The sequence below is a fragment of the Pogoniulus pusillus genome, chromosome 8 (genome assembly GCF_015220805.1).
Source record: "Pogoniulus pusillus isolate bPogPus1 chromosome 8, bPogPus1.pri, whole genome shotgun sequence".
Classification (NCBI taxonomy): domain Eukaryota; kingdom Metazoa; phylum Chordata; class Aves; order Piciformes; family Lybiidae; genus Pogoniulus; species Pogoniulus pusillus.
The window spans coordinates 27,525,089-27,552,364 of NC_087271.1; the positions used below are offsets into that span (position 1 = coordinate 27,525,089).

At 37.1% G+C, this 27,276-nt stretch overlaps 2 protein-coding genes across 10 annotated transcripts in view; one reads left to right on the forward strand and one right to left on the reverse strand.

Moving 5' to 3' along the window:
* Nucleotides 1-26,373, reverse strand: part of USP33 (ubiquitin specific peptidase 33) — a 45,273-nt gene extending 18,900 nt beyond the window's left edge. For 2 of the 7 annotated variants that reach the window (XM_064147805.1, XM_064147803.1), the window contains exons 1-12: nucleotides 21,896-23,583; nucleotides 17,011-17,125; nucleotides 16,377-16,482; nucleotides 15,289-15,342; nucleotides 13,293-13,355; nucleotides 10,818-10,970; nucleotides 8,927-9,026; nucleotides 6,470-6,539; nucleotides 5,231-5,344; nucleotides 4,437-4,515; nucleotides 2,011-2,431; nucleotides 1,484-1,624 (exon numbers count right to left, since the gene is read on the reverse strand). In XM_064147805.1, the coding sequence (XP_064003875.1) occupies nucleotides 1,484-1,624; nucleotides 2,011-2,431; nucleotides 4,437-4,515; nucleotides 5,231-5,344; nucleotides 6,470-6,539; nucleotides 8,927-9,026; nucleotides 10,818-10,970; nucleotides 13,293-13,355; nucleotides 15,289-15,342; nucleotides 16,377-16,482; nucleotides 17,011-17,012 (1,303 nt within the window). In that variant the 5' untranslated portion in view covers nucleotides 17,013-17,125; nucleotides 21,896-23,583. Of the gene's footprint in view, nucleotides 1-1,483; nucleotides 1,625-2,010; nucleotides 2,432-4,436; nucleotides 4,516-5,230; nucleotides 5,345-6,469; nucleotides 6,540-8,926; nucleotides 9,027-10,817; nucleotides 10,971-13,292; nucleotides 13,356-15,288; nucleotides 15,343-16,376; nucleotides 16,515-17,010; nucleotides 17,126-21,895; nucleotides 23,584-26,330 lie in introns of those variants that run through there. The other 5 variants (XM_064147801.1, XM_064147806.1, XM_064147807.1 and 2 more) reach the window with 5 other exon arrangements.
* Nucleotides 22,382-27,276, forward strand: part of MIGA1 (mitoguardin 1) — a 36,755-nt gene continuing 31,860 nt past the window's right edge. The window contains exons 1-2 of one of the 3 annotated variants that reach the window (XM_064147831.1): nucleotides 22,382-22,484; nucleotides 23,424-23,592. In XM_064147831.1, coding sequence (XP_064003901.1) covers nucleotides 23,494-23,592 — 99 coding nt within the window. In that variant the 5' untranslated portion in view covers nucleotides 22,382-22,484; nucleotides 23,424-23,493. The remainder of the gene's footprint in view (nucleotides 22,485-23,423; nucleotides 23,593-27,276) is intronic. The other 2 variants (XM_064147832.1, XM_064147833.1) reach the window with 2 other exon arrangements.

The following is a 27,276-nucleotide window of genomic DNA, read 5'->3' on the forward strand; positions in this document are numbered from 1 at the left end:
GGAAATTTCTCTTTTGCGATTAATCGGATACACTTTATTTATCATGGACACAAACTGCCTCATAGAACTTTTTGCTCAGGGTTCTCTAAGGTTCCTTTCAATCATCTATTTTGTCATTAAACTACTTCAAGATGGTTCTAAAGTCTTTATTTATCAGTGTTGGTTGTACTGTATTTATCCACACTAAAGCAGCAGGAAGAAATGGAAGATGGTGACAAGAAGTGGCATCATATAATTGTAGCAACCAACATCCATCATGTGCTTTCAGAAAGGGGTAACAGGTGTGTTATCCTAGTACAGTAGTGAATGCCCCATGTTTTATGTGAGTTAATAAAAGAAACAACTTGTGAGCTTGTAAATAGCTCCCACACTACATTCTGAGACAGTTCTACTGCATATGTATCTATTAAATTATTAGAAAGTGACAAAAAAACAGTAGTCTAGATGGTAAGACATCTTTGAATATCATCTGGTACTGTCTCCATTTAAAGCAGATCTAGTTGAACTCGGGAATATCTACCTTCAAGAACTTCAGAGTACATTTGAGATTGTGCCTCTTAGAGGTTCTTCAAACCTAGAGGTTCCAGTACTCAACCACTCATTGGAAAGATTTTCTTCTTTCCACCTAATCAAGATTTTCCTTTCTGCAACTTGGTTCCATGCCTACTCTTGCACAGCCTCAAGAAAAGTCTGGTTCTGTTGCTCATGACAGCAAGAGTCCATTAAAACACTGCCATTCAACATCAACACTAAAGCATTAAAAGGATAAAGCAAACATTTTTGGAACTTATCCTAGACAGACTGTTGAATGCAAAAGGATCACAATATTAAAGCTGTTGAAGTCTTTTTGGCTTGGTTTAGTTTAGTGTTAGCCTTACAAGCATATTCCAAAGTCAAGTTTACATTAAAATACATCAGTGTTAGCCAAAAAAGAGCTAAAAAAATAGTTAAATACTGTTCCTGTGCCCCGAAGTTGCACTATCTTGTATCTAATGGTAGTAAAAAAGCTTAAACATTCTAGGTGCTGTTAAATGCATCATGTCCTGGAAAGTGCCAATACTATGCACTACAGAGACAGGAACAACCAGAAAGCAACTAGCATTTACAAATCTATCTCCAGTACAGGTACAAATCATTCTGTAAACCTTAACAGAGTGAACTGGTAACTTACTGAACTTGCGCTGAAGAGCCAACATGCCTGCTCTCTGAACAGCATTGCCCTTCTGAGGGTACTAACTCCTCTCTCCAAACCAGTGCAATTAACTTGTCCAAAATTAAGCATTATTCTACCCTCCAAAAGCAGAGGCAAATAATATTCATGTTTCAAAAGAACCAGAATTTTACAGAAGGGAGTCTTGTCATAAAAGCCCCTAAGAGCAACACTTCACTGCTATGAGTAACACAAGGAATAACACAAAAACAACAAAATGAAACTAATATAGATCAATTCATTACCAAAAGAAAGAAAATAAAGAGCCTATACCTTTTTTGTGGACTGGTGCTAGTGAAGAGCATGATGAGTATGATTTTGGAGGACTGTTGGATAAGCGTGTGTTCACCCCTTCATTTGACAATGGAGTTTGGACTGCAGATATATCATTCATATGGACATCATTGATGTATTCTGCAATTAATATTTGCATTATTTCATGAATTTTACCCCCCCAAAAAAATCACTGCAGAATGAAGAGAGTCAATGGTCATGCAGCTTATTTAACCACATTGTCAGGTCAGTGGACATTGAGGAATGAAGCACCATTCCAATTCATACCTATCTTCAAAACAAAATCCCTTACCTCTGAACTATCTGAAACTTTACCCAGTACAACATCTTTAGCTTTTCAAGAGAATTCAAATTGAATTCCTAACACTCACACAAAAAAAAAAAGGTGCATCTTTGCTACAAGTAAATCCACCTACCCTATTTGGCCTATACCTCTCTACTGTGTTCTATAACTTCCACTCTCAGTGTCAAATTCTTTAGCCAGAATACCTGTTTCAGTGTATTACCTGAGAATCTGCTGTGAATCTGTACTTTGACAGTTCCTTGGTGATTTAAAAATTCAGTGACCTCTGAAGAAGTGTTCATGTCTTTTTCCAAGTCTTCCATAGAATTTGCTCGTTTAAGCTTGTTGCTTGTCATTTTTTCTTTCTGCCAGTCTTTGGATGTGATCGAGTTGTTATCATCATCCTGAATTAACATGGTTGTCTCTGCAGGTTCTTCTAAGACAGGTTTGAAAATAGTGTCATTTTCTGTTTTATCACAGGTACCACAGGATTCACAGGGCTGAAAGCCTACATCTGACTGACTCTTGTCTTCTTCCATACTCTCTTCAACATTTATAGGCTGTGCATCTTCCAGTTCTACAACTGGTTCTTTAAGTTCTTCATGAAGTAAATCCATTAGACAACGTAAAAATTCTTGTGCATCCTAAGATTTGAAACAGGTTTCACAATGTTAATTCGTTATATTTGGAAGATACTAAAAATCAATTGTGGAAAAGACAGAACTGAAATAAAAGCCACAGCTGGCTATTGAAAAACATTCATTCCTCTGTCCCAGGTCTAATGATCCAAAGAAATGTCATTTCTAGACCACATATTCATTCACTTTATTTCTTACATGTCGCAAGCTACCTCCCAAAACACCTCAACACCCCAAAAGCTTTTTTCAACAAAAATACTGCTGTAACTCAGAGAAACTAAGTAAAAATTATCAACAACATGATCAGATCCCATTGCTGGTAATAGAACCTTTTAGGGGTAGTATTTTAAAACCTTATGCAGCATCTTTGGCAAAGAAACCAGAGACTTGCTTTCACTGAGCATGGAAATACTTAAAGTATTAGCCTGTTCTTCCAATTGAATCCTACTGCCAAAGATTTTAATTATTCTTCTCAAGAAGATTCCTAATATCAGTATTTCAACAAACAGTTGTGAAGTATTACTACAAGTCTAATCTGTGTTCAGAATATCTTCAAAGCCATAAAATTTCAGATAGTCCACACAGCAGCTTGGGTCCTGGCAAGAGAGAATATCTAATAAAGCGACTACAGAAGAAAACAACAGCCTCTTCTTGGCAACTACTACTGTATTTCCATCTCTCTCTTTGTATTTTGGTTGTTCATTATATTAATACTTCTTGCTTCATTATTCCCTTTATTATAGCAATTACATATTAAGCTCACAATTGCTGACTAGAGAACATTCTTAAAAACTACAACTATCAGATTTGAATTTTGAGATTAAGTAACAAAAAAGAATCCAAATCCAACTCTATAATGCCTATTTGCTAATACTTCTTTTTTTAGCAATTTGTGTAAGAGACTACTAAAACCTTGCAACACAGATTAACTTATAAAAACATTCTTCACTGAGCAAAATAATTCCATTTTCTTCCTGAAGATTGGACATGGTTGCCCAACCAGCTGTCCAGCTTGTGAGACTGAGCAATGGAAGAACACTGAAAGTGAAAAACTTGTTTTGTTTTACACTGTTGCCATGAAACCTACAAAACAGACAACTGAAGTGTGATCCAGGCAGAACCTCATAGGGTTTTCATCAAGTGTTGCACTGCATGGAAAAAGATACTTTGAGTGTTAAATGCTACAAGAAGAAAGTTTCCACACAGTTTCTTTTTGATTATCAAGACTGATATTCTGCCTTTCTAGAAATTCATGTGCCTCTTCAGAGGTTAATGAGCAAATGAAAAAAAAACCAAAACGTTGACATTACTATTTAAACATACATAAATGCTACAGGCAGCATTTGCATTAAAACATATTCTAATCCTCCACACAAAAATGGAAATATGCTAATTAAAACAGCAAAATTCCTTTGAATAAAAGCAGATTCCTGGAAGACTTTTGTAATTACAGGGTTTACATTTTTGCTCTAGCCCAAAAGCTTTTAACAAAGTACTGCAAACTCTATGAAAGATCACCTGAAGAATGCCTTTATTATGTAATAATCTCTACCTATTTAACAGTCTTTTCAAAGACATGAAATAAAAATTGGATACTGTGTAATTTAAATTTTATCTGGTAGAAAAATATTAAAGACTTAATTATATTATTTTTCATTTTTGAACACTTTTGTTGCCTCTTTCTTTTTGGGACTGTTCAAGTACTAGCAGCATACAAAAGAAAAGTTATAGATAAGGTGTTGGGGTTTTTTCTCCACTTAAAAATTAAAGGAAAATGAGTTATTTTCAGAAGTTGAAAGCCTTTCAAGAATTTGATATAACCAAACATAAAACCTGTCAACTGCTGGTGGTTTTGTTTCAGATGGTCTATATCAAAGTATACAAACTGAAGCTTATGTGCATGTGCTTCCAACAAATATAAGCAGCATGGCATCTCAAGCATTAGGTTCATAAACAAGAAGGTAACATCATAGTGTAGACAGTTTCAAAAGAGATGGACAGAGAGTTTTACCTGTTGAGAGTAGCCTCGAAATGTTGGATTAAGAGTTTTAATTCCCTGAAATAGACCAGTAGGAACAACAGAACCAGGCCTAAAGGCAAAAAAGTTTTACATATAATTAAACATTTTAAAAGGAAGCATTTAAATGGAATTTTCCATCTTTACTGGAATAATAATTCTACCTGCAACTGAATGACAACACATCTAACAATAATCTTAACCAAACTTAACATTGGTATTCAATTAATTACATAATTTTCTCATAGTCTGTCATCCAACAGAAACATGAGACTATATCAAGACTGTTTTACTTGTCAGAGAATCAGACAACATATCAGACCTACTCTTGGCACTATGCATGATTACTATTTCTTATCTTATTTATATTTTGTGCATTTTCTTAGAGATAACAGAAATTCCATATAAAGAAAATAAGACAAATTGATAAAACATTGATACAGAATGACGGGCACAGAGAGGACAAAGTAATTAAACATTTCAGATGTCTTCCCAGCAGATACAAACTTCTTTTTAAAATCTTAATGCTACTTTCATAGTGCTTATCATACATTTGTCAAATCTTAGCTATTACCGTTTACATCAATTATTTGTCCTATCTTTGGTAGGCACGGAAAAGAACAAGTTATAAGGCACATTTAAGTACTGGAAGTTAGTCTTTTCTTCCTTAATTTCTAGCAGTGATTCTGTGATACATATAAAATAAACACTATAAAACTAAGACAAATTAATGTATCCTTCATGACTTCGAGGTTTAGAATCATTGCACTGTCAAAATAATGCAGTACCTGCTTTTGTGCCAGAGTTCTGTCATAAGCTTGAGGTAACTTTTGCAAATTGCTGGTTTCTTATCCGTTCGGGCTAAGCCTCCACAGTCAAGAAAAAAGTGCGTCAAAGGTGGGCTGAATGAAGGATGAGAATTAATAATATTTTTCAGGTTGTTAAATACAAGAAGTAATCTGCATTTCATACAAGGTTATTCAAAACAAGGGCCATATTATGTAATTGAACAGTTCCATTTTTTACATCCTTAACTGCCACAACCAAATATTTCTTAGTAGGATAACTTCTGCAATACAGCAATGATGCTTCTCAACTATGTTCTGATACTTGTTAAAGCGTTAGAATTGTCTAGTGGGATTCAAATTCAAGGCCATTCCTACTACCCACAACAGATGTACACATGTCCTGCTACAGCAACAATCACTGTAACCCTAGCCCATAAACAATATCCTAAACAGATTATTTTTTTTACAACAGTGCCATATGATGTTTGTGGAAAATCAGTTAATACTTAAATGATTATGCATCCATTTACTTTAAACTGTGTTGCTGCAATTCACATACTCTCTCAATTCTCTCCTTTCAACTCCCCTTTTGAAGTTATTATCCCCTATATAGATTTGACCTATTTTTATCCAAGAAAGAAGTTATGTTCAGGTACTGTTCATACCTATCCATTTCTAGTACAAGAAACTTATTGAGTTAGTGCCTTTATCCTTCAGCTTTTGTATATTTGTCCTTTGTGCACTTGTTGAGTAACCCCATAGGATAGTAAGATTTTGTGTTCTAGTCATTCCTCAGATGATTTAGCATAGAACATCCCAGATGTGTTGTTTCTAAGGATTTAATTTGCCCCTTTAGATCTTAACAACTATTATTTTAATTACCTTCTGCTTTCTGCCTTTCCTTTGATTTCATTTTGTAGCAAAAAAAAAAAACCCCACACACATACAGTCTAAATTTAATAGCTTTTATCAGATTTTTTCCTGGTCTCTAGAATTCCAAATATTTTTATTTAGGACAGTGAGAATTTAGAATGAAACAGAAAAGGCTGAGTGGCCCATATACCATAGTATTTATTTTTTTCCTCTCTTATCAGTGACAACTCTTTTTTTGTATGTAAGATCGAGCTTTAAAAACTACACATTTTCTTCTATGGTAGTGCAGCCCTTCAAAAATCCTTAAGTTTATCTCAAAAAAAAAAATGTATGAGCAAATATAAAATTCACAGTATTTTTCCTTACCAGTTGGAAAGAGCTTGTAAAGCTGCATTCATGTAACAAGTGTTTCCAATATTTTTTAATCCTGTTAGACCTGAGGAACAGAACGAATATTGAGCATCCGTTAATCCAACACATATTAAAGAAAATACTGCCTACAAAATGTGTACTAATTAAAATACTCATAACACATCTGATGCCAATTATAAAGCACAGCTGTAACTAAAAGAAACATAAGACTCCAACAGGAACATAAATATAAATAGAAGTAGTAATTACATGTTTCGATTATGACTAAAACACTTCAGTCAAGGAGGATGTGTTTTATCTTACAAGCTTTTCATGTTTCATGACAGTTGAAGATTGTAATTTAAAACATACTTATCGATATTTAAGTTTTACTTGAAGCTAATGATTTACCTGTTCAGTTTAATCATTGCTATGCTGCATTCATAACTGTTAGTCATTTCACCAAAAGCCTCTGAAGGAAAATTTCATTCCTGTATCTCAGGTTCATGCTAGTTCAGGTTCATTATACTGAACATTAAAAACCTACTCAGCAAGTGATATCCCAGAATCAGAGCTGTAATTACCTATGATCAGTCTTTTTCTATGCCAATTATATACTCTCACTGTTATACATAGACTGCTCAGTTTAGATTTCCCCAAGAATTAATTTTCAAGCCCAGTATGTTTACATTCTTTACTAATATCCACATATAGTTTTTCCACACACATTAAAGTTACAATTAACATATATACCTTCGGTGACTATGGAGCCTTGAAAAATGCTCGCTAAATATAAGGGAAAGTCATAATTGTCATACAATTGCAATGTCAAGGAATTTATCTGAAACTTGCTCTTTAAGGCTACTAAAGCATTTAGTAATTCTTTCAATTGCTTTTATTATAAATTCTATTTTCTTATATAAACAGAAACAATCAGTAGGAAAGACTGGTAAACATAAAACACTCAGCAATCAAGACTGTTAGCTCTATGCAGTCCTTAAAGTGTAGAAACTACTCCAATCATATCAGCCTGTGGCACAAAAATAAAACTTCAGAAAATCCTTTTATGTCTAAAAAACGTTTTTTGTTGCTTCAGTTGAATTTTCTAATACTAAGGATTTAATTTTTAAGTTTCCCCTATCTGAACTGCAGTACAGTTCCGTCTTCCACATCTGCCACCGCAGCCTGCCCTTCCAATTTCTGCTACACAAGGGTTGGTCACTCTTACTGAAGCTGGGAAGTAAGAACAGTCCCATGATTTTTAATTTATTTTTTCCAACAGCAGATCTATTAGGAAAGATATTCTCACTGCAACTTTTTCAGCCTGAAGTGCTGCAAATAATTTTTTTTGAACAGACTTTTCTTACAAATAAAAATTGCAGTGTTTGCCTCACCAAAAACATTTCAAAATAAATTTTAAGAACAGTTAGAATGGAGCTAAACAAGATTCTTTTCCATTCATTTTGAGAAGTGGATTAAATACAGCCACGTCACTATTACTGTGAGCTTGAATACAATTTTACTTGTTAAATTCCTAAAAATATTAATAGGACAAGAAGTTAGACAAATATATGCATTGATAGGATAAACTAACTGGAAACAAAATGCACACAGTTCAATCAGTTAAGAGCAGATGGCAAATTAGTCAAGTAGTGACATATCCAGAAAGACCATGCCAGACAACAGAAGGTACAAGGCAGGGTTTTTGGCCAATGCCAGCAGACTCAGGAGAGGGAAAGCTGGTAGTATAGGAGCCAAGGAGAAATGACATATATAAATTAAAATAAATCTTTTATCACTAGTGATGGAAAACACACTGCTTTGACATATGCATTGGCATCTTAAAAACAGTAACTTGACAACATGCTGGTCAGATTTTTCTGGAAAAAATGGCAGAAATATTTTCTTTATTAACAAATATATATCCTTTTAAAAATTACCACTATCAGCTTAAGCCTTTTAAGAAACAGTAATTATGTTCCCTTATGAAAAGAGAATTAAAGCTTCACTGTTTGAGATTTCATTCATTCTCATGTGCATCTTTACAACATCTTAATATTAGGGTAATCTTTTGTACCAGCAAGTTTGGCAGTGCCTGGAATCTGTTACTGAAAAGGAGAAAACAAACTGAAACCATACTGAGATACTACAGGTTCAGAAATGGGTAACTCTAAATGTAGGAAAACATTCAAGTGAGCAGTTTTAGTGACAGAAGAAACCATCAGAACAGACTTTAGTGTAGCTGATGCTCTAGATCTAATAAACATTACTCCAATATGTTTTCTTTATTTTGTTGCTGCTTCTGTGGGTGTGCTTCTGCTCTGAAGGCAAGTAAAGATTGCTCCAATAAAGGAAAAACTAAACAGAACAGGAAACAGTTCCACCTAGAAGAGAACTAGTATACAGCTGGAGAACACACTTGGAGACATGCATTCACATGATAAAGTGCAATAATACTTTTGCCTTTATTACCTCTAGTCTTCAATTCATCTTCTTCCACTTCTATATCTAAGTCATCAAATACAGCTGCTAGTGGACTCTTCAGTGTGGGATTACTGGGTATTTTAAAATCCTTAAGGAGAGTGAAACAAAAATAATATTTACTCATACTGACTAATTTTCCTTTCAGTTAAGCTCATGTATAATTTCACCAACAAATCTAGTAACTGAAAACTATATGCATGTATTTTCAAACAACTACCCTGATGAAGTTTACCATGAAAATCCCTATATTTTTGTTTTCAGATTAGCAGTGACAACATTACATGATTTTATGTTAACAGCTGAACAACAAAAACAAAGGAGGTTGTTATTTCTTTCCCTTGGAAAACAAACAGGAAGACAGCACTGAAAAGCTAACGCAGTAGTGATCACATAAAAGCGTCTATGTTTTTGACATGCCACCAGATGGCTCACTACATTTAACACTGAAATGTTGGAAGCAAAATCCAGAGAGAAACAAAGTATCAGGCAGTTTCGTTATGTCGAGGTCTTTCTGTGAGCACATGAATAATTTAAAAAAATCATTAAAATCTATAACAGACTTCCTAAAAGTTCTACTGATTTGTCTGTACATTATACCCATTTCCTTGGAAGACCAAAACAATGTAAGTATTATACAACAAAGGATCAGAAGTCTAGACCCAGATGGAGTTGGAAACAGCTAGGCAATTTTATGAAGTCTTATCTTTCAAGCCCTAATCATAAAAAACAGTACCATCTTAAGGCTGTGTTTTATTTTAGTATCATAATTATCATATTTCACTATTTGGCATATTGATACTCTTTGGAATCACAGAGAGGTTTGGGTTGAAAGGAACCTTAAAGATCATCTATTTGGAATTCCTCTGCCATAGGCAGTGACACCTTTCATGAGATTGGGTTGCTCAGTACCTGTTTTAGTGCCTCACCACCTCACTGTGAAGAATTTCTTCCTTATACCTAACCTAAATCTACTCTTTCTAATTTAAAGCCATTACCCCTTGTCCTATCACTACATGACTTTGTCCCACTCTTGCTGCCCTGTAGGTTCCCTTCAAGTATGGGAAGGTTGCACTAAGGTCTTCTCAAGGCTGAACAACCACAGCTCTCAGCCTCTCTTCACAGGAGAGGTGCTCCAGCCCCCTGGTCATCTCTGCAGTAACACTGTCCTCATTTCTGGTTTGATACATACTCCAAATTACACACAAACACAGACTACACATAGGTTACTACTGCCTTCTCATTAAATTACTGTATAATAGTTAGTTAAATACTTAACTATTCAGAGTGCTTATGTCTTCACCAGTCCAGTGGAAAAATATTCCCACACATACACAAACATCAAGACCATTTCAGGCACTAATCAAAACTGTAAATAAACTACACTTGCTTAAACCTCAGAAGCCAAGTTATATGAACCCTCTTAAGTGTATTACTAGCTAAATAAGGTTAACAATTAGCATCTTTTTCTCTCAAAGTACTCTGCTTTTATGAATTAATCTCAGGCAAGTATCAATAAACACATACCAAAGCATTCTACCACTCCCTAAAATTTAGCCAGCAATTACTGTAATCAATTTTGTAAGTAACATTTTCAAGAGCTGACAGAATGCTTCAGCACAGGGGATCTACTCCAATCCTGTAATCTTAGCCATAGGCTTCATAATCTACAATAAACTCTAACCTATAGAAAAACAGGCAAATTCTTAAAAAGCATGCACTAGAGAGAGAACAAAGGTGGTGATCCTCCAGAAATTTTATAGAGAAATAAATTGAATGTTTGCCACTAGAAAAGAAGAAAAGTCAGTCTCTCACTTGATAGAAGACACAGTATTTACTGCAAAAGCTACAGGTGCCTTTACTTCACTGGGATAAGAAATACCTGCACACTATTTTCTTGTGCTTGGTGAGACAGTCTTCCATTTGGTAGTGGAGAATGAGATCCTAATTTCCTATCCAGGAATACTTCCTTACTACAGGCATAACACCAAACACGGAGTGTAGTAAGGTTGACAGTTAGACAGTGTTTTGTCTCCTAAAACAGAACAAAGCAACAAAACTGTGATTCAAAAAAATGGAATAAATCAGTACTGTTATATGCAAACCAAGACAGAAGTACTAAAAATCTAGCTCTTTCTACAAATTAAATACATGTTACAATATTAAAAAATAGCAGTTCAATTACTGAAATTTTAGCACTAACTATACAACACTCATTTTTAGTACTCATGTAACTGACATGCCTCTGTGTAATTAGAAAAGTAAGAAGAAAGTCTGTTGCCAGAAGTGTTACAATTCACAGCAAACAAAATTTCTAGGAGTGTCTGGCAGCTGCCTCCTCCATAGGGAGGGCAGTGTTTATTTCTAACTGTTTGCTGTAGGAAATTCGAGATGTTTAACAATCAATCAGAAGAGTAAAACAAGATTTTCCCTTCAGTTGCAGGGAAGATGTATTCATATGAAAGCAAACATTCTAAAGTCAACTATTTTGTTGACAACTTTATACTGTGATGCAATATAAAAACTGATAGATCAATAAAATTTTTACTGGTCTAATCTTCGTATTTCATTATCAACATTTTTGCTTACTCCAAGATTGTGTACAGAATTGCCATCATGCTCTAGATATTTCTACCAATCCTCCCTATATTTTTCATGTCAGCCAGGTTTACAGGAAATGAGAGATTTTCTAGACATTAGGAAAATATTACAGAATGCCCAAATTCCTACTCTCCTCATTTACTGAGGTTTTTTTAAAAGAACACCACTTAAAACAAACTGTGGGCTACAATTTCATTACATAGTCCTCCCCCCTACAAAAAAAAATTATTAGATTATGTAGCTATCTCAGAAAAATTTAATAATGAAAATGTTTGATTCTGCATCTTCAGTTGCATAAGTAATTACAAGTTTCCAGAGCAACAGATATTAATTTTCTTGAAGAGGAAACTATTTGCAGTACAGGGAGCCTTGCTGGTGGAAAGTGGAGTAAACAGAAACTGATTCATGTCAACCTCAATTTCTCTCATGTTAGCAAATTAATTGAGATTTTTACTGGGGAGAAAGAAATTACTTCAAAAAAAATCCAGAAGAGATCTTACTTAACTTCAACTTAACAGTAACACAAAAACCAAGACAAGGATGTTACTGACAACAATTAAACCATCCATTCCCTTTTATATCTGGCAAGTACCCAATACTACTAAAACAGCATGTGAAGCAGAAATAAACTACTGTTGAAAATAAAGGGGTACAAAATTGTAGGCAAGAAATTCGGGAACCAACCGTTCCTCAACTGCTCTACATGCAGCTAATTTCTATATCTATTGCAAATGCTTTAGAACATTGACTCAGCTTAAACAGCTGGCAAAAAAAATAATTTATGTAGATTTATATTAATGCAGTATTAATATGCATTCCTTTCAAGGTAGTGCCTAAAGAGAGTGGTGGCAAAAAAATCAGTCATAAAGTGGTTTTTATGCTATACATTTGTGTATGCTGTTTGTTTATTTTAATACTCATCAGGGTTTTTCTTAAGTATGTTAACGAACCAAAATTACTCAGCATGGAATTTATTTTCTGATAGACAAACTGTAAATTGGTGGCAAGAATTCAATCAGGAAGTCAGTGATTCTGAAAGAATATGTCAATAAAACTGCCACCTCTTTGTCCCCAGTATATTTCTTAAAAATGAGTGATGTCTCTCACTTCTGGCATGTGCTCCACTTGCACATGTGTGTATAGGTATAGAACAGAGAGTGAGTTTAAGACCCAAACAGATGCACTCAAGTTGTCCAACCTTGCCAGAATTTGGCATGCTAGGGAACATTAGTGCACACACTCCACTGCTCCTACCTATCTGGATCCAAAATCAGGACGTAGCAGGACAGACTACGTTCAGCTCAGTTTACAGGTTCTTCATCTGTAGCCACTGGAACACTTTTGTCTGGTAATTTATACTGCCTATCTTAGGCCTGTTCAGCGTTCACATTCATTAAGTCAGCTTTCTTTCTCTTACCCATCTGGCAGCCACAATCTTTAAAAGTTACACTGAAGTAGTGAAGTACTACATATAAGCTGAAGTGCTTGAGAAATCGTTTGTACACACAGCTTCAAAATCATCAGTTATTGTTCTCTTAATTCTCATCCTCTTTTAGGAAGCACAGTAATGCCAGAATTACATTAAAAAAATATGCAGCTGCATAAACTAGACAGGTATTCCCTGCTTCTCCAAATGAAAAACAACCTAGCTAATCAAACTTTCAGTTGTGCTAACAGAGATTACTGACTTCATTAAAATCAGTAAAAAATGTTCCCTAAACATCCTTTACTGTGTATTACTAGCAAATGCACATACCTGGGAATGGGTTGTACTGTGATCAACGTGAGATTCACCACAGCCAACATAGGTACATCTGTCCTGTTCAGCAAGATATGAAGTAGTATACAGAATTAAAATGTGGTGTCAAACAGGTTTAAATACAACAACTATACTGTGAGACCCTTTAAAATTCACTCAGATTTCAAGCTTGCAAAGTCCTATACAAACCAAGAGACATGCACAGAAAGTGTTAAATATCACCTAAAGCAAAGTAGAATGCTGTAAGATTTAGCTAAACACCTCTCACTGGTGGGCAGCATTAGATACTTAATATGTTTGAAAGATAATTTTGGCCGTTTTTATGTATTTATTGACATTAAGTCAATGCGTAGTTTTTGCAATGTATGATTTGGTAGAGATTGTTACAGAAAACATGAAGTTAGCCCACTGTCTAAACCAGATTTTCAACAGCCTTAGCACATGGCATACTTATACAAAATACTCCTTGTATGCCCATATCTGCAGTACCTAAATATCAATGTGTTAATTGACAACTGATTAGGTTTTTCTTCACCTTTAACTAAGAGCTTCCAGCACTACATGGTTAAGTACTTACTACATTCTAGTTACAACATGCAAAATAATTGTTGATTTTAATTGTGCTCATTGCAAAACATACTTGTCTGAGCACAGAATCTTGCAGCTGCTAATCTCCAGGTAATTCTCATTAATTCCTCATTTGCATGAGTCAAGACAATCACATAAGATGGTACAGCATGTTATCTGCATAACTTCCTAAGCACGTTAATTTACACAATGGTACAACAGTGGCCAGACAGTCAATTTTCTATACTAATCACAGATACTTGTTAAGTTACAGATAGTTAACATGCTGGGATCTCACCATGTTTTTCTACTGAAAAAGGTGAAGGCAAGGTGCCAACTCATCCAAGAGAAGATGCAGCACAGCATGATGCTAAGTATCCTACTGCAATTACAAAACTCTCCTATGGAAGTGTTGGTATTAAATTGATTTTTTCAGCTGAACAGCTCCAAGTGAGAAATAAAAACACATGATTTCAGTTTCACAGCATTTGCCCACCTGCCAGGCTGATACATCCCCAAACACCTCTGCCTACTCCCAAGGGAGTTTTATATGTAAATTAATCTTCAAACTATCTAACAAAGAGACTCTAAACACTTTCTTTTCTCCTACATTTCTGTGTCTTACTGACAGAAAAAGCAAAACAACCTCTTATCTGGTACTATAAGCCACTTAAAAGGAAACAGATTAAGCTAATTTTTAAAAATACTCATACATACACCTAAAGGTTAGCATCTTCCTGACAGAACTCAGGCAGAAGTAAAGAAAGTAAGTCAAGCCTACAGAAAACTTCCATCTGTGAAAACACCTGTATATCTGAAGAACTCAAAAGACATTCTAAAAACTAAACCAGCTATGTACTTTCCTGTTGGTGTAGTAGATCAATCAGAACCAGCATTTCAGAGGGGTTTTTTTCCTTCAATACATTCAAAAATACCTCTTCTTTTTAAAATAAAAGTCAACAGCATATTTAAGAATGAAATATGTCCAGGGTAAAGACTATATGAAATGTGTACAAAGTTTGAAGAATGTTTATACAAGCTTCTACAAGTTTCAATAAAAGTTTCATTCTTAAGCAAAAGGAAATAAAGGTATACACATTTTTATACTGTAAAAAGTATTTACTGCTAGATATTACTACTACAAATCCTCAGAGAGACTTTTAAGAGCAAAAGCATCTTAATTCAAGAAGAAACTTTAATTTGCTAGTTTTTTAGAAAAAAATAATTGTAAACACAATACTCTTAAATCACAAGAGCTGTGTACCTGATGGAAGGTAAATAATTTTTAAAATAGAAATTTGCACATGAGGTTTTTCTTTTAAATACTTTAAGGAACTTCATTTTAATTGTTTCTTTAAAAAAAAATTACTAACAGCTTTATCCACACATCACTAGATAAGACCCTACTATGGGCAGAACAACTTACCTCTAAGCATGCCCAAAGGTTGGGTCCCCTGACTTTACAGTCCTGGCAAGTGCCCTATTAAAATTAAACACAAACAGAAGTCTTACTTCATTTACTTTTACCACATGAAAAACATACATATCAGCAGATTTTTTTTCTTAAAATTAAGAATGTGTTGATAAGCAAATCAATTTTTGTTTTGCTTTGCATCACAATGATAAGATCAGCATATTTTTCTAGTAACACCTTGGCTCTCTTAACCCAAAACCTATTCTTCTAAATAAAACATCAAAATATGTATCACATCACTATAAATATCCTCAAAATTGGCCTTTTCTAAAAATTTAACATAAAGATAGGAAAGTGACAGAACTTGTACTGAGTGCACATTCCTCCTTGCAGACAGTCAACACTGCCTGCAAATTTTACAACCAAGAAGATGCAGCACTAGAGAAATGCTATGCCCATCCCTCAGAAGCACATTAACTGATAAAAATTTAGCACCATGGACAGAAAAGGTTTGGCTTTTCAACATCTCCCAGCTGCTAAAACAGGTTACAAGGTCTTTCTTAGTTGCATTTATCAATACTAGTGGGACAGTAAAAGTTCAGTTACATGTGGTTTCTCAGAACTGTGGGGCTGCTCTATCCAAAACTGACCTGCTATTCCAGAAAAAACTTAAATGTTTCTTTGTTATGCTTTCCACTTGAGGTTGTCAGTTAACACTACATTACATTAACATTTTAAGTAACTAGCTGCTACAATGGCAGTAGCTGAAAAATAAAGCTCAGGTTAGTGTATGCTAATTCTTTACAATTTCCACTAGAACATCATTTGCTTTGGAAAACACTACTGGGAAAGGTACCCTCTCCAAGTGTTAAATACTGGAAAATAGTTTTTCATTTTTAGCAAGTTCACAATTCTTCCCATACTTTGCTTAAGCTTTGCTATTCCAGCACAGAAGATTCTGCCTATGTTTAGCATTTAAATGCACCTTATAATGAATAATACATAGAATAACAGAATCTTATAACAAATAATACATGACAAGGTAAAATAAGTGACTTCATTTATCAGTGAAAGGAAGAAAGTATGATGCTACAACTCACATGAGATTTCTGTATCAGCTCTTCTTTTGTTATCTCACCAACTGACTCCAAGTGTGGGCAGTTGTTGCCTGGTGATGACATTGCAGAAGCTGTATTTTCTGAGATCCTGCAGCCAGGATTTTTAAAACCAGGGAATCACTTGTCAACAGAAATAAGAATGAGTAAAATGCAATCTCTTACAGTAGGCAGCAATATTAGGTATCTCATCAGGAACATTTACGTAACTTTTAAAAGAACATGCCTTTCTGAAGTAAATTACTATAATCAATTTTGTTAGCTGAAAGAGAATTCAGTAGTCCAAGTTAAGTGACTTCCGAAACAAAATTCTCTGACTTGTAGGGCATAAACTAACAGAATCCTTACTAAAGCAGAGCTGCTTTGGATTATTTAACTTCCTGACCTCTACCGTGGCACTCCACCAACGTAAAAACAACAGTTTTCAAGTCCACCCAGGATGGTGTCTCTGACTATATATTTTGAAAAGTGTTAAGTGTGCTGAAGTTGTATAGGCTAAAATGCAAGAGCACATGACTTTCTCAGTAAAGGAGAAGAAAACCATCTTATTCACTTATAGAGACACATTCTAGATCTGGGTAAATCGTATATCAAAAGCAAACTGAAACTTGTCACTCACATATAGTAATGTAGTGTTCAGTAGAAGTGAACATTCAATGTGCTGTTCTCTTGAGTTCTCTTTACCCTTACGCATCCAAGGCTTCTGATGCAGATAGAACACTTATCTGAGGTCTCTGATGTAGACAGAAAAAATAGCAGAAACAAAGAACAGTAAATACAGTACCATTATTTTGATGATTGTACAGAAAGCTGTTGTTTTACAGAAGAAAAATTTGCAAAAATTAACTCAACAGTCTTTTTTCCATAAATACTGCAACCGACTCATGTAGGTAAGAACCTCTCAAGAACTCTGTATCAGTCTTGTTGCTTAATAACTACTGACATGTCAGTCTCTCTAAAAGCCCAAGAAAACTTAATCTTTCTTTACTCATTTATCACCTATCCAGTCTAGCATTCCTTTACCAGGACCTACAACTCAGTTTTAGCTCAGTGATAAACACAACTTGATCTATCTGCAGCTTTTAGCACTATTATCAACACCTCTTTCCTCTTACTTTGTTTGCTTTGGCAGCTTTACATTTGCTCTTCCTGCTACATGACCAGTCACTTCTTTGAGTATTAAGTAACACAGGGCTTTGACAGCATGGGGGAAAACAAACTTTGCCTAGCAGGCATCTCAGACAAACTTTTTAATAGACTTAAGATTTGTGGTCTTTGACTTGGTCTGTATTTCAAATCCCTTTGAATCATGATTAATTTCAGTACTCTGGTTATCTAAAGTGTTTTTTTAAAATATGTATGTGTATAAATAGTCTTGTATTATTCCTAGAAACATTCCTATGCAAATAAATATTAAATAATAATATTAAAAATCTGCATATTATTTATACAGTAATAGAGTAATTTTTATATAAGCATTGCATATATATACACATTTAAATACTTTACTTACATATATGCAATTATTTGTATTCAATACTTTGAACTGTAAAGTTCCTTTTCAAAACAGAAATGGAAATATGAATGTATCCTTCATCTTGCACATTCAGCAAGGTCTGATAAAATGTCAGAAATGGAAAAATGAGTTTCAAATAAAGATCCAATAATGTTAAATATAATAAAAAACAATCAGTGTAAATTAATGTTGACTTGACAGAAATGTTTTAGAAAGACTGGTATAACGAATTAATAAAGCTTTAGACTTAATTTTGTTATGGACAAAGCTTTCTGACTATATTGTTCCAAGTAACACAAACCATGAATGAAAGCTTCACCTCACACTGTCAGATTTGAATTTAATAGCTACTTCTTCCAATCCAACAACCATGCAAATCCAGACCTGTAGCTCTCAACAAGCCTAACCTCAGAAGCTCTGTTCCTGACACGTTCTGTTCTTTTTTGCAGTCTGCATCTCTCTTCTCATAACCATCAGAAATACCAAATCATGTTGAAGCTCACATGTCCCTACATGGTCTCTATTCCTGTTGCGAAGGAGAACATGCCTTGTAGAAGTCTAGTTATGTATTCCACACATTCTTACACAGGCAAAGCTGGACAGCCTTTCTTTCACCTTTTGTTAACAAGATTCTTACACACCTCCTTCCATCTGTGATAACTCACCACACTGCCATAACCGTGGTAGCTTAATATACCTAGCTGCAGCAACACGCTTCAGAAGATACAATGTTAAACTCTAAAACCGGAAAAAAAAATTTCAAAAGCATGACTCATCCTTAACCTCTCCAAGTCCTAGCAAGCCCAGCCTTACCCCTCCCACACTCACTGCCTTTCCTCCATTTTACCATTTCCTACTCTATCTGGAAAGATTACTTCCTCTACTGATGAATCTTATCATCATAGCTGCTTTTTTTCCATAAGCTTCTGCATTGAAGTAACTTCATCCAAAAGTCACTTCATGGCTTCAGAAATTTTCAAAAGGACAACCTACTTTGGCAGTTTCTCTTACATTCCATTTTATATTTCTCTTTTGAAGACAGAGTTTCTATCCATTTCATGTCCCCAGTGATACATGATCACTGTACCAGGAAAGTACTTTGATATCTCACGTGACCAGCTCTATGTGGGTCAGATGAAAGGCATGTGTAGGTTACTATTCTATTTCCACCACTGATCAAAAGACATTCACAGAAAATGAAATTTCGCAAGAACATATAGTTCCCCTGAATTGTTTCTGGCTTTGGGGCATACTTAACCAATAGTTTATGCATTAGAAAGGATCTCTATCAGTAATTTCACTCTTCCCCACAATACAGAATTCTAAAAAATTAAAAAGAGGAATTTTCAGACAGCAATCATGTGCCATGATAACCAGAGTATATCTGTCTCCTTCCACAGACACTCCACAAGTATTCTGTGGTCTCACAGGAACCTTAGAAAAATGATAACCTTAAAACAATTAACCTACACATACAGGATTCAAAAAGCATCTTTGTTTCACTGTAAGATTAAGAACAAAAGTAAAACTCATCTGCAAACAGAACTCAAGTTTTTGCATTAGCTGTTTGTGCTTATACTCATGCAATAAGCTCCTCATCAAAAGTCTTCCATCTATTTGGAACAGAACTTGCAGTCTATTGCTAGCTCTTCTAGTTTCCACTGAAGGGTCTGTTTCAGTCTACCTATCTCAATGCATCATACTATATCACTCAGTGAGCCATTTAATGTTCAAAAAGATTTACTGACACATTTTTGCTTAATGCATGCATAGTCATACTTCAAAGTAAAAAAAACTCAAACATCACAATCTGTAACTCAAAGTAAAAAAAACAAACAACACAATCTGTAACTTATCTTGAACTTCAATGTATTTTTGTTCCTGATTATTCTCTGCACTCACTAAGAAAAAAATATATTTACTCACGAGCTGTCAGAGAAACATGAACTATAATTTAAAGCATTGTGTCCAACATCCTTTTTATTATTTAGCTGAATTCCATATCATCACAGACTTATATGGTGCCCATCATGACAGACTTATCACACACAGAAAAAAAAACACATCCAACACAAAGAGAATTCAACTGATTATGAAAATGATCTTAGGCTCATGCATGGAGTCTATTTCTTGAGAGATTTTAAATTATCTTAAAAAAAAACCTAAACAACCTTGATGTTTTCATCTGCCTCATTAGAGCAGTTCAAACTTTGACAGATGTTGAAATAGCAAATATATCTCTTTATAACATTGATGTCCCTAAATATGGAGCAATTTTAGTAGATCATTTTACAGGGTTCAGCAAGGGAATGCTGGTACAAGATTTTAAGAATAAAAGGATTATTCTGAAGATGGCGATTACCTGAAGCAGTAATTGTATCTTATTATTTTACCTGTACAGCTCTTAGTAGCAGCATATCAAACTAGTAAGCTCTAAGCTCAGGCTTTCTTTGCACTCAGTTACTTTCCTAGTGATGCACTGAAATAATTACACTTAACATTTATTTTCATTTTATGACACAACGGCACAATTTTCTAACTGAATATTTCATTACTTAACATTAAAGAGCTCTGGAGCTTCAGCAATTACTTATCATACAGGAAATTTTCACATGGCAAAAAAAAGATCTGCTAGCAGTCATTCCAAACTACTTATGGCCATTGATGCTACAGCCTTACACATACCTAGTCAGATTTTGAGGAGAAGTGTGTTACTCTTTAGAAACTTCCCTGAATTCTTTTACAGCAATTATTTCAGCATAATAAAGTATGAGTAATATTGTTACCAAACTTGAGAACAGTATTCTCAGGTAAAGGAGCAGGGAAGATTAACCTTACTATCACACACTAAATTCCTTTATATTCTGTTAATCATTAGGCGGTTTTGATTTTCATCTCCCATTCTTGTGATTTTTTTTTTTTTAATCTATCAATTTTAAAGAAGAGCAACTCGTTTTCTTGCAAAAATTATACCACTAGTTCTAACTCTGATATAAGTATTACTTACATATTTATTATAAAAACTGGTATTTTCCCAGTAAATGACAACAGCAAGATAATGAAAGATACGTGGTTCCTCTCTTCAGGCAGCAAGAGCTACCTACCCAAGTCAGACATGTTGGTTGTTTGGGGTTTTTTTTATGTCACTGTCACAAAGACCTTTTTTTTGCTGTCACAAAATACTGCTTCCAAAGGCAAAGCATATTAAGAAATGCTTGAATTTAGTGGCTTATTCTCTTACATGGTTAAACGTTTTAGATTGCCCCTTACGGTATACAGGCCATCCATTCTTTGCTTTCTTCCACCACTTCAAATGCTAGCTCTGACACTTACTCTCTGACCTTTCTATCTCTAAGAGGATTTTCCTACCCCAGGCTCTGCCTGCGCGTGTAAGTCTACAGTGATTTTCCACTGGTGCTTACACCAGACTTTCTTCTTCAGTCCATTTCATTCCTCATACATGGTAATCTAATCATGCAGATGTCCCAGGGAACAAATCGAATATTTTATAGGTAAATTATTATTTGAGGAAGTGCATCATATCTGCAATACCCTTGTAAAACGGCTTCGGCTTTAGCAGATAATTCGAAAGGTCGATTCAAGGCACGTTGGCCACTTCCAGCAAACAAGCCGGCAGGCAGAAGTACCTACCCAGCATGCTGACGACCTCGCAGGCCGACCCCGCCGGCGTAAAATGGGCAGCCGCAAGTACCACCACCCTACGGCGCAATTCAGCCACCTGGCGGGACAAGCAAGGCCGCGCACCGCCCCCAGCCTCCGCCCAGCCCTCCGGGAGCGCGGCGCCCTGACGGCCGAAGCGGCCCCCGGCGATGGCAGCGGCCATCACGGCGCCAACACACCCAGAGTGCCGAGCTGTCCTGGGCACTAGAGACCCGATGGAGACGCCGCCCGCCATGGCCATATAGCCCGTCACAGACGCAAACCCGAACCACCTACCCCGCTGCTGGCGGGACGTTCCCTCTCTTACCGGAGCTGCCGAGAGCACGCACCGTGCTCGGAACGCTGATCTAAGACGGTCCGCGACCAGCCCCACACCTTGCACTGATGGCGAACTCCAGCCTCCTGAAACAGCGGTGCTGGCAAGCAGACAGCGCTCCCCGGCCAGGATGCAGCGCTCCAGCAAACCACTGTGGGGGAGACGCGCGCACAGGCCGCGGCACCTCCTCCTACACACAAACGTCCGCCTGCTGCTGCTGCTGCAACCTCACCGGCAGCAGGACGAGCCCCGCACAAAAATGGCCGCGCTGGGCGCCTCTGCCTGTCACGTGAGCACTGCCCCGCGCAAAGATGGCGCCGCCAGGCTCTCACCCCACCTTTAGCGGCCGTCTACAGAAGGTTGCCCTATGTAAAGATGGTGGACGCAGAGTCCTCACGGAATGGGTCACACTCACGTGGCAACGACAGCACCTGCGTCCCGGCCAACCTCGGTCGCTTCTCGCTGTCCCGGAAGCGGATCAGCTTTTCCTACCGGTTTCGTACTAGCTGCCTGTGCGGGGCGACAGCAGCCCGTAAGCAGCCGTGACTGCTGCCGGGGCGTCCGCCCCGGTGTTCGGCAGGTAACCGAAAGCGGTAATTGTAGGGTTGCTGCGCCTGCCTAGAAAGAGGTGGGCTAAGAGGGATGGGCTGAGAGGGGCGTGGAGCTGGTGTCTCGGCTCTGGCCGTCTCTCGCTAGAGGTGCCTTGAGGCTGGGGCTGTCTTGCCTCGGGAGAGCTCGGCAAGGCCGGATGGAGGTGGCTTCTGCCTTTAATGGGGCCAGCTACGGAAGCGAGATTCATTGCCTCTCCAAGGCCGGGCGGGCCCCACTCTGTGTTCTGCTGGGCAAAAAGGCTCTTGTCCAGGGGAAACGCCTCCGGCACAAGCACAATCCGCTTGTGGCCGGAGCCGTCGGCAGGCAGAAGATTGCTGGTGGTTAAAGCTAACCGCTTTCTTGGCGTGTTGAATCGCCCTCATATTCCACCTTGTTCCGTGCCGCGGTTGCGGTCTTGGATATCATGCATCAGAAGTCTTGCCTTGTGTTTAGCATCAGGGAATCTGGGAAATGTGCCTTTTAAATGGGGGAGATTACATGAGCTACAGTATTTATTTTTCATTGTCTATCTGCAAATAAATCCAAGCTCTGGGAGAAACTTTTTATGTCTACTCTCAAATCTTTTCACTCTTGTAGCTGGCAAATACGTTCTTCAGTAACAGTAGTGATCTTAGAAACGAGATTATTGCCATTTATGGTATAGAAAATACAAAAAGTGAGCTGCCAGCTACTAAAAGCAAGCTAAAATCTCTGTAGGTCCTGATTATGCAGGTCTCTGCATAGAGCAATTGGAAGGAAAGGGGGCTAAGCTGACCCAGCAAATTGACTGCCTTCTCAAAGGGAGCACAAGTGTTGCCGCTACTCGGAAACATCAGTCATGTACCTGTTATGTAAGAAATTTGAGCTTGTAGAAGAAAGCTGTCTGGGGCTTCTATTGCATAACTAGTACATATCCATCGTTCGACAGAGTATTCCAGAGACCATCTGTGTTTTTTCAAGATAGTTCCATTTGCTGAGGTTATGGGAGAGGAGGAGCCATGTCAGAAGAAGCTGTTACTGAGGCACGATTTTCTCTGAAGACAGCAGCTCTACGGGTATTTCATCTTCCCCTTTCTTGGTATTACTCTCTAAATCAGGTAATAAATATATATGTATGTTATCCTAATATTGTCACTTTTCATAAATTTAGATGTTTAATTGCAACTTGTGTTGGTTCTTCTGAGCTTAATAGTAGTCATATCTAGACAGAATACTTTAGTTTTTAATTTATGTAGAACGTAGAATGAAAACTTGTTAGTGCATCATCATATGTCTGGCTGAAGAGATTGCTTTATTCACAGTGTCTATATGTGTTCATTCTGCACGATTCTCATCACATAACTATCAAATCCTTTTTAGTAGATTTGTAAGCATTTCAATGTAACTATAAAGTCTAAATAGTAATATTGATTGTGGTCTGAAATACTTCCTAGATTGACAGTACCACTCACCAAATCAATCTGAATGATAATTCACTAATTTAAACCAGCAAGCCTTATTCTAGTTTTCAGGTGACTCTATAAGTTGAATGGCACATGACTACAGCAAGGCAATGACTCTTAAAAGTTGACTGGTTTTTGAACCTGCTTGATTCTTTCAGCTGGGTTTGTTTGTTTTATCTACAGAAAAATCTTCAGAGAAAATCTAAGGCTCTGTTAATCAAAGTATTTCCTTTTACAGGTGGCCCTGGAGGGATATCTTTTTAATATATTTCATTGATATTATAGGCTAATTTTCACTGACAACATGGATTGCAGTTGCTCAAATCTGGGAAAAAACTACATTATGAACTTAGTTTTCAGGCTGACAAAAAATGGAAGTATTGTGAAGTTGGTACTCCTTGTATGAAGGGAGTCATAAGATTTGTCCCTAAAGGCCCTTCATACTGAAAGTAGGGAGGAGAAGCTGTAATTGTCTTATAGAATCATAGAATCAACCAGGTTGGAAGAGACTTCCAAGATCATCCAGTCCAACCTATCACCCAGCCCTATCAAGTCAACTAGACCATGGCACTAAGTGCCTCATCCAGTCTTTTCTTGAACACCTCCAGGGACGGTGCCTCCACCACCTCCCTGGGCAGCCCATTCCAATGCCAATCACTCTCTCTGGCAAGAACTTCCTCCTAACATCCAGCCTATACTTTCCCCGGCACAACTTGAGACTGTGTCCCCTTGTTCTGTTGCTGGTTGCCTGGGAGAAGATGCCACCCCCCACCTGGCTACAACCTCCCTTCAGGTAGTTGTAGACATCAATGAGGTCACCCCTGAGCCTCCTCTTCTCTAGGCTAAACAACCCCAGCTCCCTCAGCCTCTCCTCATAGGGTTTGTGTTCCAGGCCTCTCACCAGCTTTGTCGCCCTCCTCTGGACACATTCCAGCACCTCAACATCAATTGTGTTGTAGAATTTCATAGAAGAAAAGTGTTTGTTGCTTTTAACTACATATGTAATAAATTATAGTGTGAAATAAATTATTTGGGGAAGTATTAAGGCTTAAGTTGGAACCTTCAAAGAGTTAACTTAGTGAAGAGAGTCTCATATCCTGCTGCCATAATACCCAGGAGGAAAAAAAAGAGTATCTAGTTGGCTGTACAAAATACAGTCCAGTAGATTTTTTTTTTTCATTCTGTGTATGCTGAATCATGGACAAGGGTAACCAAAAAAAAAAAAAAAGGTTTATAGTTAGGAATACTGGGAATGTTTTTTAGAAGTAGCTTTTAGCAGGTCCTAATAAAGTTCTTTTAAACCCTGTGTTTTAAGTATGGCTGTATTTTGCTTTTGTTGAATTAGATACTTGTAAGCAAATGCTGTGTAATTTTTCATATATGCATGTAACTGCTTTCCAAAGTTTTACTGCATACAGAACCAAAACAAGGTATTCTTGATCTTAGCAGCATTGCTTTATGTTCAAACTTTTTCTGTGTTTAGGGTACTTTAAAATCCTCACTGTAATATCACTGATTACACTTTTTATGTTGTAGGCTACTCATCCTTTTAAAATACCATGTGCAACTCCATTATGTGCAGCTGTTACCCTCCCTCTCCTTGGGGGTCTTCATTTCACTATTAATTTATTTATGATCATGTTTGTAGCTGCAGACAGTTGGGTTTTTTTCTAAAATCCACTTAAAGTTCTCTGAAACTTCAGTTCTAACATTTAATTCATTGAGTTTTTAATCTATTATTTGGGTATTAACCCTTTACCATGAAATATAGTAGTCTTTTATAAGTATGTGTTGTGCTGTTTTTCAGGGTTTCCTTTTTCATAGCAGAGTACAATGCTAGGTTTTCAGCATCAGTGAGGATACAGTACCACCAAGTACAGGGTTTTCAAGTCAAAGGTGTTTGACTTGTTGATTGTGAACTGAAGGCAGAGCAAAGGTTTCAATGGTACTTAAAAAGTTTTCAGTGGTTCTTTAAATTGCACAACTCTGATAGTGTTAACTACTGGCACAGTAACTAGGGACTGTTTTACTTAACATGCAACCTAAACCTCCCCCAGCACAATTTCAGACCATTTCCTCTTCTATCACGTGATACTTGGGAGAAGAGATGAACTCCCACCTCACTCTCAGCCTCCTCTGAGCTAAACAACCCCAGTTCCCTCAGCCACTCCTCACCAGACCAACCTTCCAACGTCTATGTTCCTCTATGATCATACATGAGCAGGAAGAAGCAACTAAACATAGAGGAGCTCAGCCTGAGTAGGCCCAGCCAGCACCCATAAGTGATGTTAGAAGGACCATCAATTCTCTAGCCTACCAAACCGGGGGGCCACCAGGCCCCCCGGCCTTTGATCCCCTCCACCATTCACCCAGTGCACACCAGGGGCACTCACCAGTGATGCCAGGAGGAGGATCCCTCTGCCCAGTTGGGCAAGCTTAGGGCTTCTGCCTTTCCTGGGGCTGATTATAAAGGGGAGTGGGCAGGCAGGGCAAAGTGGACACACCTGGGGTGGGAGGAGACTCTAACAGAGCCCAGGTGCTCTGGGTTTGGGGGAAAAAAGGGGAAAATGCAGTGTGGGCAAATATAGTGGAAAAGGGGAGGTGGTGCTGAAAGAAGGGAGATGGAGAGGAAAAGGATGGAGATGAAAAGAGGAAGATGGGAGAAAATGAAGCAGATGGAGAGGAAAGGAGGAAGATGGGGGAGAAGTGGGATTGAAAAAGCCCTAAAACTGAACTGTGGGGGGGGAAAAGAAAAGCTGATCCTGCTCTGGCAGGGGGTGTGGACTAGATGATCTTTCAAGGTCCGTTCCAGCCCCTAACATTGTGTGATTCTGTGAACTCAATGGGCTGCTGGCTTTCATGTGACCAAACGTTTCACAGAAACACAGTATTAGCCCCAAGGCCTGCAGATCTAGTTTTCTCTCAGGAGTCTGTTTCTCAATCGGCATAGACTTCCTAAAGATTTTGTGAGCATGGACTCTAGTTTCTAGTTAAATGCCTCTCTTCTTTCTTGTGTATCTTGTCACTTTGAATTTTGTAAACTTTGTTAACAGCTTCTAATTCCAGTTGCTTGTAGATGTGGTTGTTATTTGCTAATGTCTGTAAACCTGCGACTGATCTGCAGCCAAAATAAACTGTAACAATTAAAAATTAAAAAAAAAAAGAGGTTTATTTAGGGAAAAAGTTTGAATGCACATTCATCCCAAACTGAAATACCATGCAAATGTTAGCTCTTTCACAGTCTAGTTGTGAAAGATGAGTTTCTCCTCGACACTTCTTTACTGTTAGCAAATTAGTTGAGGCCCTGCATTGTCATAGTATTAAAAGCAAATAGATGAA